The sequence below is a fragment of the Antrostomus carolinensis genome, unplaced genomic scaffold (genome assembly GCF_000700745.2).
Source record: "Antrostomus carolinensis isolate BGI_N321 unplaced genomic scaffold, ASM70074v2 scaffold5229, whole genome shotgun sequence".
NCBI lineage: Eukaryota > Metazoa > Chordata > Aves > Caprimulgiformes > Caprimulgidae > Antrostomus > Antrostomus carolinensis.
Window position 1 is genome coordinate 303,166 of NW_010336373.1, and position 12,039 is coordinate 315,204.

The window sequence follows — 12,039 nt, forward strand, 5'->3', positions numbered from 1 at the left end:
CGCAGCTCCCTCCCACACACATCCCTTACTATGAGCTCTCAGGACAAATAGGCACCAGGCATTCTGTGTAGGCACAGAAAATAAATACACTGGGAATACTCTGTAGGCCCAGCCTGAATACAAAGTGCTGATTGAGAGGCTGGACCCAACAAGAGAGCTCAGAGCCTGCTCTGTCATCTACAGCAGAAGAGCCAGGGCTCTACAGTCACTATGGTGCTCCCCCATCCTTCTCTATTCTTCCCCCAGCCTCCCTTTCTTGCTCCCAGGTGCAGAAGTGAGGGAAATTCAAAGGAGATCAAGAGTTGAGCAAAGAGAGAGAAAGAAAAGAAAGAGAGGCACATGATGGGGAGGGGTGAAGGGTGAGGAGGAGATGGATTGAGACAGAAAGCAAAGGAGGGATGAGATGGAAAAGGCAAGAAAGAGATGTGACAGACAACTTCATTGAGCAAGGTGGCAGGCTGGATGGGGGAGCGTGCCAAGCAGAGGGAGCTGGGTACAATCTGCAAGAGGGGAGACAGGAGAGAGAGATTTCAGCTCTGTCTCTCTGATGAACTTATCCATCCTTTCTCTCTCAGTGGACAAATCTCTGCAAACACACTCTCTCCTTTCCTTGCTGGCAAGAGACTGCCAAGGATGGCAGCGGAGGGAAGGCAGATGAGGTACAGCATGTGCACAACTCGAAGGCTTTGGGCACACTCCAAGTCTCAGCAGTACATATAATAACAAGAGGCCCTAAGGAGTGTGTCTAAGCTGGTGAAGGAGGCTAACTCCTTTTCTGTTCCTCATTAGGATGGGATCTCCTAGTACTGCTGCCTACATTTAGCACACTTTAAGGTGTCCTTCCCCCATATGCTGCCCCTAAACCGTTTACTGCCTGAAATCATGCTTGCCTTATGTAGCACACAGGTGAGAAAGGCAATCTGATTATTCTTTATGCTTTTTTTTTTTTTTTAAACAAACACGAGGCCAGTACTACCCAGAGCCTGTCCCTACCCATGCCCTCATCAACAAGTTGATCCATTTCAGCAGACAATTGCCATTAGCGAGAGAGTCACTAGGACGGGGCTTAGCTTCTTCCCACGAGGTCTATGGTTCACAGGACCCAAAGTCAGCTATTCACAAGGTACTCACTTGCACACATAAGGGCTGCCTGAGCACAGAGCCGGCACTCCCAGCTCAGCCCCACCACACCCAGGAGTGATTTCAATTAAACAGCAGTGTAATCCAAGAAACAGATGAATACGCCTGTGCGGGTGTATGGCGGGTGCGTGCCAGCAACTGTGCAGATGTGTGCATCATTTTTTCTGTGGTGTCTCAAAGGACTCTGGAAAGTAGCTTGCTCCCTCACATTTGCTCCAGCCCCAGTTGTGTCTCTGCAGTGCTGCCAGTCACCCCGATGGTTAGTGGCACAGTGCAACTGGGTGGTGACAGCAGTGACTGGCTAGGGAAAGTTAGCCAGTGCATTCAAAAGGGGTTACGTAAAAAGAATAGGAGTGATCTGCTTTGGCCAGGGTTGAGCACTGAGGTCATGAGGTCCTTGCAGGTTCTACTACTCAAGGAGCAAGGAGGTGGTGGTGGGAGATGTCCCCATGGCAGGGAAGAAGGTATGGGTGCCCAGCAAGCTGTGGGGGCTCCAAGGTCCTCACCCCACTGTCAGAAACGCCAGCCCTGCTGAGCAGGATCAGCCAGGATAAGTGTGTGGGGTCAGCCTGTAGAACTAGAGGTGGGGGACAGAGCCTGCCTGAGAAATGTCAGAGGGCTGTGGAAGGACCATCCCTGTTTAACCAGCGTGCTGAAGGCAAAGGGGGCAGCAGATGGGAAAAGGTTGAGGGTGGGCTGCAGCCACCCTTCCCCATCTCCTTCCACCAGCTTAAAACCTCCCGTCCTTTGCCTTGAGGTGACTGCTAATAAACCTGCCTGCTCTGAAGGGACAAACAGGCTCCACTGAATCACAGCTCACATGTGCCCCCACTTATGAAAGGACAGGTTTTCAAATGCCCCTTCTGCTACAAAGCCCCAATAAGCAACTGCCTCAGCTGGCGCAGGGTCCCTGCTCTGTAGCTGCCACGAGGGAGACTACAGGTCATATTATATTGTATTTGGCAGAGAGGGGACAATAATTTTTCAGGCAGTAATCACTCCCCAAATCCCACTTTTCTCCAAGCTCAGAGGACATCCTGGAACAGATGGGGGTTTCCTAATGTGCTTGTGCTACCTGCAGCACTCAGTAGGGTTGCTACCTTGTCGTGGTGGTGTTTTTCTCCCCTCTTGAGCATTTTCTAATTCCAGCATGCTTATTTATGCCTGGTCCCCTCTGTCACATGCTCTCCTTTCTGTTCCCTGACAAGATGAACATGGGACCTGACCATGGACAAATTCCCTGCTGACTCCTGTTGGGAATATGGGCTGGGGGTAGGAATGGGACTCACTAGGAACTGGTGTGAAGGAGTCAGTCAGGCTTTGTCACTGTGGCTCCTCTCCTCCAAAGGAAAAGGAAGAGATAATGATGTTAGAACATTTTAACCTTTCTTTTTCTGAACTTGATGGGCTTGGCCTGAGGCACCTTTCCTAGCAAAAACAAGCTGCTGTAAGATTGATTGGTTGGGCGCAGAGTTTAAAGGTAATTTTCTCTTGTCACATGCACATAAATTATTGTGGCTCAAGCTGCGATCAGCTCCATGTCTCACTTGTTTGACTGCTTTTATGCCCAGGTTCTGATGAGGGGTTGTAAGAACCACATCCAGTGCTCCCCAAGCAGCATGCTATTTTAAATATATATCAAGAGCACCACAGGCATACAACACAAAGTTAGTGTCTAGGGAGTGGGAAGGAAGGGGTACATGCCTGCAAATATGTACAGCCAGAGACTTCCAGCTGCAGAAGGTGCAACTAGAGCCTTGTTTTCTCAGCTATGAACCTGTTTAAAATTTTCTGTCCATGAACACCAGGGCAAGGAAAACTCATTCACTCAGATTATTCACAAGGGGGAGAGAAAAAAAGATGCACACAAAGGAAGCACAGCTGCAGCCCGAGTAAAATCATTTTTAACATTCATGAAAATATTCACAGAACACTTCAGTGCTATTTGCCTAAATTTTGCTGTTTGGAGTAAACACTTGAGCCAGCCCAGGCTGTACGTTCCAGGCGCAATACCGCATCAGGGATTAGGGGTGACTCTTGGCTCCAAGTCACAGATTCACACTATGTCCCCAAGTACATGTGGCCCCCTTACTTTAAGGCACAGACTCACAGTCCTCTGCTGCATAGTTCCTTACTCTTGGCCATGTGACAGCCAAAACGACTTTGCAAGTACCCCCGGCTATTGCATTCCTCATCCATCACAACCTTATGCAACAAAGGCACGCGTGCTCTGCCAAATTTAAACACAAAACCAAAGGCAAACAATGACAGCTCTAGTGCACGCCTGGGCTGCGGGAGTAGACCCTTTTCCACCCCTATACTCCCCCTTCCCTCTCCTGAACTCATCCCCTTCATTGGTTTCTTTCCCTGGGCATCCTCAGCAGCTCACACAAGGGAAAATGCTACAGCACACAAGGGAGACTCAGCTGAAGCCCTGAAGACAAGAGCTGTGTGCGTTGTCTTTTCCTCCTCCATAAATACAGCTGAGACGACGACTGGATAATTGGCTAAGTGCCTGTCAGCTTAATAACAGAGAGAGAGAGAGACACACAGAGAGGGAGAGATTTGTATTTACTATTCAAAGTCATGGATGCTGCCTGCCAGTGGATTTCAACATGGGTTTTGTTTGCACAGCGAGGCATGAAAAGTGAACGGACGTGCAGCTCTGAGCCATGGTCTCCCTTGCCGAGCCTCGTGCAAGTGCAGATGACCAGCCAGGGATGGAGGGAGTGAGAAAGATGAGCACTGAGGTAGCTGCCATGCAAATACTGTCAGGTTCCCAGTTAGAGTATCACTGAGAAAGCACCATCACCACCCCTGATGAGACACTGTCATCACTGATGCACTAAGTCGCTCCACGTCAGGGGCAATGATAGTGGTGGGTCTCCAACATGGTCACCCTGACACATCCCAGAGAGGGGTGGGTGCAGTGGCTCTGTGAGTGGGGGGCTGCACAGCTGTGTGATCACCACTATTTCATTTCATAACTGCACAGGACAGGCACTGGTGCCTGGGGAGCTGGAGCCCCCTGGGCCTTTCTCTCCCCCTCATCAATCCAGTGCTGCTCCAGGAGCCCAGCCAAGGAGAGCACCTGTGAACAGAAACCACTCAGGTGTCTCTGGCCTCTCACTGGAGGGTGAGAGGGCATCCAGGGCAACAAGCTTCCCTGCTCTTTGGAAGCTTTCACTACTTCCCTCTGCCACAGAAATGCAAATTTCAGTGGTGAAAGTGATTCCAGTTGCTACTAGAAAGGGACAGTATTGGCCAAATCTATCATGGTGTTAACACTGAGCCTCAGAAGGGGAAGATACAATATTCTGTTCACTCTCTGCTTTCCTTCTTAACAGCTGTAGCAACTGAGGCACAGCAAAGCAGAAGGATACTGTCACTGCTAGTGATGGTTCCTGAAGCCCAGAAGTCAGAAAAAGCCACGCAGACCTCCAAGCAAGCAGTCTGTTATCCTGTCCAGCACCTATGCAAACACTTACAACTTTATAAAGTATACAAACATTTGTATAACTACACACAAGAAAACAACTGTCATTTTTAAACAGGAACAAACATAGGGAAACACACACTTGGCACACAGGCATGAGCAAGCAGGCACCCCCCAAATCTCATGCAGATGTGTTATTGCAAAGTATCTGTTCAACTCCACCCCACTCTGAGCGAGCTCAATTCCACCAAGTTAGCTCTGACTGAAAAAGCCCAACCCCAGTGAAATCAATAGAACTGCAACAGGGCTATTTCTCCTCTCTTTGCATGGGGCCGAGCACAGTGGGGTCACAGACAGCCTCTCCCACACAACTGAGTTGCTCCTAATAAAAACCTGAAGAAATATACATGCACAGGGGAGATTGGCCATTCAGATTATTTTGAAATAGCTGTTTTCTAGTCAGAGGTGAAACTCATCGTTATTAGTTCCCATTACTTACCATAAAACCAGACACGTTAGACGTGCCTGAAGCCTGAAGCAAATGCTTTGGTGTCAGATTCAACTGAAAATCACATTCGTTTCTTCTTCAGCGAGAGAATAGTAAAAGAAAACTCAGTAAATTCCTGACTTCACCTTTGTGCCCTCCATTGCACTTACTCCAGCAAAGCATGAGTTCACACAAGCCAGAGTGAATTTTGATGGACAACAAAACTAGGTACCTTCAATGAAAATGGCTATATTCAGCCTCGCAGTGAGCCTGCCGAAGCCCCGCCGCTGCATCAGCAGCAAGCGGTGGCCCCGCAGCTCCATCAGAATCAGATGCCTGTGGATCTGGATATAAAGGGCAGGTATGTGTAGTATATATTTTGAAAACTTATAGTTATGAGATGGCAAATTCCAGTAACTGTGAGCTATTTTAAGACAGGGTCTTTCCTCATGACCTGCTGGGGAGGGGAGAGGAGTGGAAGAGGTACTGAGACACTCCAGGTAACACGTACTACTATATAAATTTTAATGCCAACTAAGTAGGAAAACATATGGTACTTAGCTGCAAACTGAAGTGTGTGTGCAGACTCAAGGGAAGAGGTTAAAGCCATACAGTCTGATACTGTCTCTCCTCCTCCTTCTTTCTGAATGCAAATTATACATACAGTGTTATTAAACATACATAATTTCACCAAAGAGAGTGCCTTGGTTTTTTTTTTTCTAATTTCCATCCCACCTTTGCTTGTGATGGGTTAGTCCCACTTTGCAGAAAACACAGTATCACAAAGGCCTTGCTCACCACTGGGCACGCCATAGATGAATACTGCGTGCATATAAGGGGAGATGCTAATTGCCAGCCTCTGACCTTATTCATATTGCAACTTCCTTTATCATGTGTATGCACACACACTCACGTATCTACAAATGCATGTCTGCCTTCATATAATGGCACCATCTGCTGCCAGACCTGGAAGTTTTGCAACATCATCTGTTACTACATGTATACATTTTTTTAAATTTATTATATTTTTTTTTAAAGGCAAGTATCAGCAGAGTACAGCTCCATTTGCACAGATCCCAACACACCCTCTTGACACACGTACGCTCAATTTGATAATGAAGGTTCTGCATATATTGGGGAAAAGGAAGAGCATTTGAGTCTTGTCAATACCAGCGCAGATGAGGACATACTATGGAAACCTCATTTGTCATGTTTGCTGGGTTGTTGCGTGGCTGAACCAAAAGGCAACCCAAGCTAATGGATAGGTCGCTCGGTGGGGTGTGCCTGAGCTCTGCTCTGCAACCCTGGGTTGGCCCCCTCACCTCCTGGTGCCTCCTGCCCACCCCCAGCCTCTGCGGAAGAGGGGATCTCTCTACTCTGTGCTCACAGGGCACTTAACACAAAGGGTGCCTCAACTTAGTGGTGGCCTTTAAGTGTCACAACAATACTACTAATAATCAAGGTTACAATTTTACTGACAAGACTGTATTATTATGGAGCATTATACCTTTGAACATGTCTATTCTCATTTCTAGTAAAGGGCTCAGCTCAGTGCTCTGTGTTAGAAATCATATGCTAATTATAAGTGTAATCTGAACAGCTTTTACTTTTCTTTTAAAATGACTGCATAGGGCATAAACTTTGTTGTGATGCTGTGGTGCTACTTTGCCTGAGATGCCTTTGTCCTCTAGCATAGCTCCACATGTAGAATATCAGCAAAATACTGGGAGGCCAAGAACAGAGTTTGCATAAATTGCTTATATTGCAGGATTACACCAACAGTGCTATCATTACTGCTAGTAATTTGATTCTAGCCCATCCTTCGACACATGTAACTTGAAGAAACTAAGTACCCATTAGGATGGAAGTTCCTATACATGCTATCAGCCTGAATCTTCATATTATTTAAAAATACCTGGTAAAAAAGGAAACTGCACACTCAGTTAAATGTTGGCTTTCATCAGTGCATCAGCATCAGCTTGATTTAATTCTTGATGAAAAGTTGATGCTTGGAAAAACTCAAGAACAACCAGCGAAATTCTGGCCTTGGTGAGATCCCAGTTCTCCAGCGGGCTGAGCATCATCTGAGCAGCACTCAGCAGCTTAATCCCTGTATGAGTCACTTGTACCTCTTTATTAGCAGTCCCCAGGAATCTGCCCCAAAGACAAATGCGGTATTTCTGGCAGTGCCCTTGGGCTTTGGTGATTTTGTACTGGTATAGCTGAGCGGATGGGAATGGGGATGTGACCCATTTTGATTCCAGCTCGTGATGAGGTCCACTGCAGAAGTCATTAAAGACCAAATCTGCCCTTGTGCTTAGGACTACTAAAAGTCCTGAGCAACCTGCAAGTCCCACTGATGCCCTCAAAATAGTGCTTTAAAGGCACTTTGGGGTGAGCTGCTGTGGTGGTTCCCAAGAGCGTTTCTCTTTCCCCCTGACACACTGTACAGGTACCCGATCCCACAGCATGGACTCCTTTGCCATTTTGCTTCTAACCCATTTTAAGGGCCAAACACAACACAGAGGCACAGTTCCTTCCCTCCCCAGTTTGCAGGAGCTGCCCTTCACCACTGCACATGTCCTGGCTTAGCCAGCGTCCTCCTATTTCTCATCTGCACCTTAGGCTGAAAGTGTGATCCAAAGCACAGGGTCCCTGCCTTTGCTCACCCAACACTTGCAGAGCAAATGAGGTGGGAGAGGATGCTGGGGGCGGGTAAACTGAAAGAAGATTTAGGGTTGGGGCTTGTTTTTCTTTTCCCGTTTTAATTAGTTTTGGGGGATATTCTGTGTGCTTGTTGTTTGGAGATTCTTTTTGTTTGTTTGTTTTCCCGCAGGGAAGTTGCATACAAAACCCGACAACCTCATGGCTGTGACCTTGCAAGCAAAAACATTGGCAGGAACTGTAGCACACACCTCCCTCTCAATACTCAAAATAAGTTTCAGTGTCCTCCTTCAATTGCTGAAGGCAAAGTTAAAAAAAATGAAATGTTTAGGTCTGACATGCTCTCTGATATACAGTGTCATCTTTGAAACATCTTGCTCCCTTGTCTTGGTCGTAGCTGGCCAAACACCAGAAGCTCTGCTCAGCCCTTCTCACCTGTTGCAGCTCTCAGACCACTCCTCCCTTTTCAGCCTTGCTCTAAGGAGCAGATCATTACCCTTTTCCCTGTGGACAGTCTATCATGAGCTATTTTTATTCTCTCTCTCCCTCTGCAATTCCCTGACTAACTTCCCTATGCCAAATACTCACTAAAAGTCATCAACCTTCAGCAAGGCCAACAAATGAATCAAATCTGCTGCCAGGTCATTTAAGAGAGAAGCCAGTAGAGAGTTAGGAACATTTTTTAGAAGTCATAGCAAGAGAATATTTTAAATGCCATAGCTTTAAAAAGTCATATCCAAACTTCCCAGAATAATTATATTCTGAATAACATGCTGTAGATGAAGCTCCAGAGGAGTGGCTTCCTTTAGGAACATTAGGCCTTATAATAAACTATTTTTCTTCACTTCATAGATCAGTCCACCCACCCATTCTTCCACCTACCAGTGTAATACCATATACTAATGTGTAAGGCCCCAAAGGAGAAGAATCATTCAGAATACCCCATCCTCAGTGCTTTGCTGAATGATTTGTGCCACAATTTCCATGAACAAAATGTTTTCAGTTATATTATCACTATGCACATTGCTTTTAATTCTCTCCAACTTCATATCATTTTTTTCTCCCTCCTACATTTTCATTTCCATTCAAGTTACAGGATGGAGCTACTGGGCAGTGGTAAACCACCGCTGCACGCTCCCTCTTCCCTTTGAAGCAGATGCATAGCAAAGATAGGTGATATGATCTCTGTATAGAAATCTCTTTACTGTCTCTCTGTGGAGGTAAAGATCTGCTCTGAGCACAGTTAGTATGCATCATCTAATGTTTTTTCCCCCCATCTAGCTCTTCTCTTCGTGTTATCACTAGCGGATCTACAGGCAGGGAGAGGGAGACGCTGGGAGTTTTTCAAACACAAGACTGTCTTAAAGTGACTTATGACTTGGAGGGGCAGGGAAAGCAGCAAGGGGGAAGCTAGCAAATCAACCCTTGCTTAAAACTGAAAAGCCATCCTGGAGGACCTGAAGTATACTGGACATAGGGAAATCTCAGCCTATCCAGCCTCATGTCACAGTCCTGTCTCCCAGCACAACCTGGCTTCTGCCTCTCCTCTGAAGGAGGAACTGAAACGTCCCAGAAATCTGGGGTTGGTCCCAGGGAAAGGGAGAGGAGAAAACTGCCCTTCCTAGTAAACACAAAAAGCATACAGCCAGTCAGATCTGCTTGAAGAGCTTCAGAAGGCAGCTGAGGGAGGTAAAGCCTGTGCACTGGCCACAGTCACTTCTGTCAGAAACACAGTCTGCCAGGAACACCGTATTGCTCGGGGCAAGCAGCTACACAGCTGGGTGGTGTGCTGCTCCTGCAGACTGTGTCACTTGGCACACATCTGGCTGACACAGCTGGATCACCTCACTCAGGTGTTTTATTTTAGTGCCTGACATAACACTGGCAAGCCACACACAAACATTGAAACCACTCTCCCACGCAGCACCATTGAGCTTGCTGACGAACGCTTCACAAGCAGCACATGCAGGCACCATCTCCACCATCCGCTCAGCCCTCTCTGCTGCAAACGCAGCTTTAGCACACAGTGTCTAGATAAACTCAAAAGCTCCAAGGTTAAGTGGGAAATAGAAATCCAGTGACCCCTGGCTGGGCAAGTGAGCTTAATGACTTGTCTGCTGCTGTATGTACCAAACATCTGCCAGCAAACATCTGCCTGTGCAGCTCCTCCAAAATAAACGATTGATGGAAGTGATTTGCCTTTAAAAATGGGTAAGTCAGCTGGGAGTTCTGCTAGCAAAGGGTTAATGGGATATATGAATTACTAGGAGTAGAAGGGAGAGGAGAGGCAACTCCCCTTGTTAGGTGTTTACCATGTCGCATCTAAACCCCTTCCATCGCATATGCAAGGCAGATGAATTACTCTGTAAATCCTATTACTCTGTGCGGATAAATCTTACATGCGAGTTAACAAGTCTGGAGAGCTGGGGAATGGAAGCTGCTGAACGGATATTCCAGGATCAAAACAACCCAGCACACGGGAGCTGAGAGAAGCGATACGCGTACACGCACACACATCCCTCTTCTAGCATCCTTCTTCCCTGATCCCATCTTGCTAGCTCACATACCCCTCTGTCACTAAATGGGAGGGATGCAGGACACGGGGAATCACGTAGCAGACCATTTGGTGACATCTAGCAGGATTTATGTCAGAGAAAGAGAAAGAAAACTTTGCTGCTGCTGTTAGCTTTGCTAGGGAATTGCTCCCTTGATGCTTCACGGTTTGTGCACTATCAGCTCCTCATACAGATTACAGACTTATTTTAAATTACATCCAGTAGTTCTAGAGCCATAATACACAGTGTGTGCACACACTCACATGCACAGAATTTTCCTTCAGTAGGGAAGTTACTGCAGGTAAGTTGAGTAAGGCACAATTTGAAAAAAAGAACCCAACAAAACAAAACCCACAGGAAAAAGATGACTGCATTTCAGCTATTTGGGATGCTCCTAACTGAAAGTCCAAGTAGCCTCAGAAGTACCTTTAAAAAACCTTCACGACAAATACAGAAATGTAACACTCAATACTGCCAGTGAACAAGGCTTCATGTGCAAAGACATCCTCATCACAACCACTCAGACACGCCAGCACAGCATACACACATCTACTTAGCCCTGCAAAATAACCAACATGGTGAATGAGATGTGAGCTTCATAAATGTTGGAGCTCTTACACCATTTTTTCACCAGCCTTTTCAACTACTGTATCCATCTCCTCTCCTTACAAGGCAGAATAAATAATTAAATAAATAAATGAAAATTAAAAGCCAGAGTTTCCCAAAAGAAGTTGTCTGAGAGTTTTGGGAGCACCAAGGCTAAAGTTTTTGCATAGGTACAAAAAGAAGTATGGGAAGATCAATGGAACATCTGGCAGGCACAGCTGGATCCCTTTTCAATTTCTCTATTGATACTGCAGGGCTGGTGCAAAATATACGTTCACGAGAGCTGGCTAACACAAACAGATCCTTCCTCACTGAAATTCTTTTTATCCAGAGCACTACACAGAGGAGAGTGGTGGCAAGAGGTTTTTAGAAGCTTTGTGATTATTTTTTTTTTTACATTAAAGCACAAACACACACCCAGAGCTTGCTTGTAGCATCTGCTGCTACTGCAGTTCGAGAGGTAAAATAACACACACTCTCATGGAGACATATACCAACAGATCTGTATCACATCACATGTATATGTTGCATACATAGAAATATAGACACACAGAGAGAAAAGGAAAAGTTGGCAGAACGCCCTACCTGAGGATGGCTGTGTCCCCCTGCCTCACGGTGATGTTATCGGTACCTCGGGTAAAATCCACGCTGCGGACTGGCAGCCCTGTAGGGAGAAGGCAAAGCAATCTCAGTAGGACCAGCGGTAATTGTTTCCGATCAGGCTGAGCCCTTGCTACCATGGCTGGTCTCGTCGAGTTTCACTGTACTTGACTCTCTCTCTGCGTGTATATGTGGATAGAGAGATGGAGAAAGAAAAACAATAATAATAATAATGTACAACTCTCGCTCTGATCAACAGCCCCGGAAAGAGGAGGTGATTTCACAGTCCTTCTTAGCTGCCACTTTCTCTTGCTGTTTTCAGTCTCTTGCTGGCTTCCTTCCCCCCCTCCTTGTCTTTTATTTTTTTAAAAAAAAAGCTTTAAAAAAAAAAAAGTCTCAGCACAACCTTCAATTCAAAAAAGAAAAAAAAAGGCAAGAGGAAAAAAAAGGCAAGAGAAAAAACTCAGGTAGCGAAATAATTAAAAAATAACAACAATTAAATCGACCCGTTTGGAGTGATGGAGAGTGGTGGAGAAGAAGGAAAAAAAAAA

General features: G+C 46.2%; 1 protein-coding gene across 1 annotated transcript in view; it reads right to left on the bottom strand.

Annotated features, from left to right (window-relative positions):
- LOC104530282 (limbic system associated membrane protein) overlaps window positions 1-11,628 on the bottom strand; it is a gene marked incomplete at its 3' end in the record, with an annotated part of 300,699 nt that extends 289,071 nt beyond the window's left edge. The window contains exon 1 of the mRNA XM_010174824.1: window positions 11,474-11,628. Coding sequence (XP_010173126.1) covers window positions 11,474-11,628 — 155 coding nt within the window. The remainder of the gene's footprint in view (window positions 1-11,473) is intronic.
- Between the last annotated feature and the right edge of the window lie 411 nt (window positions 11,629-12,039).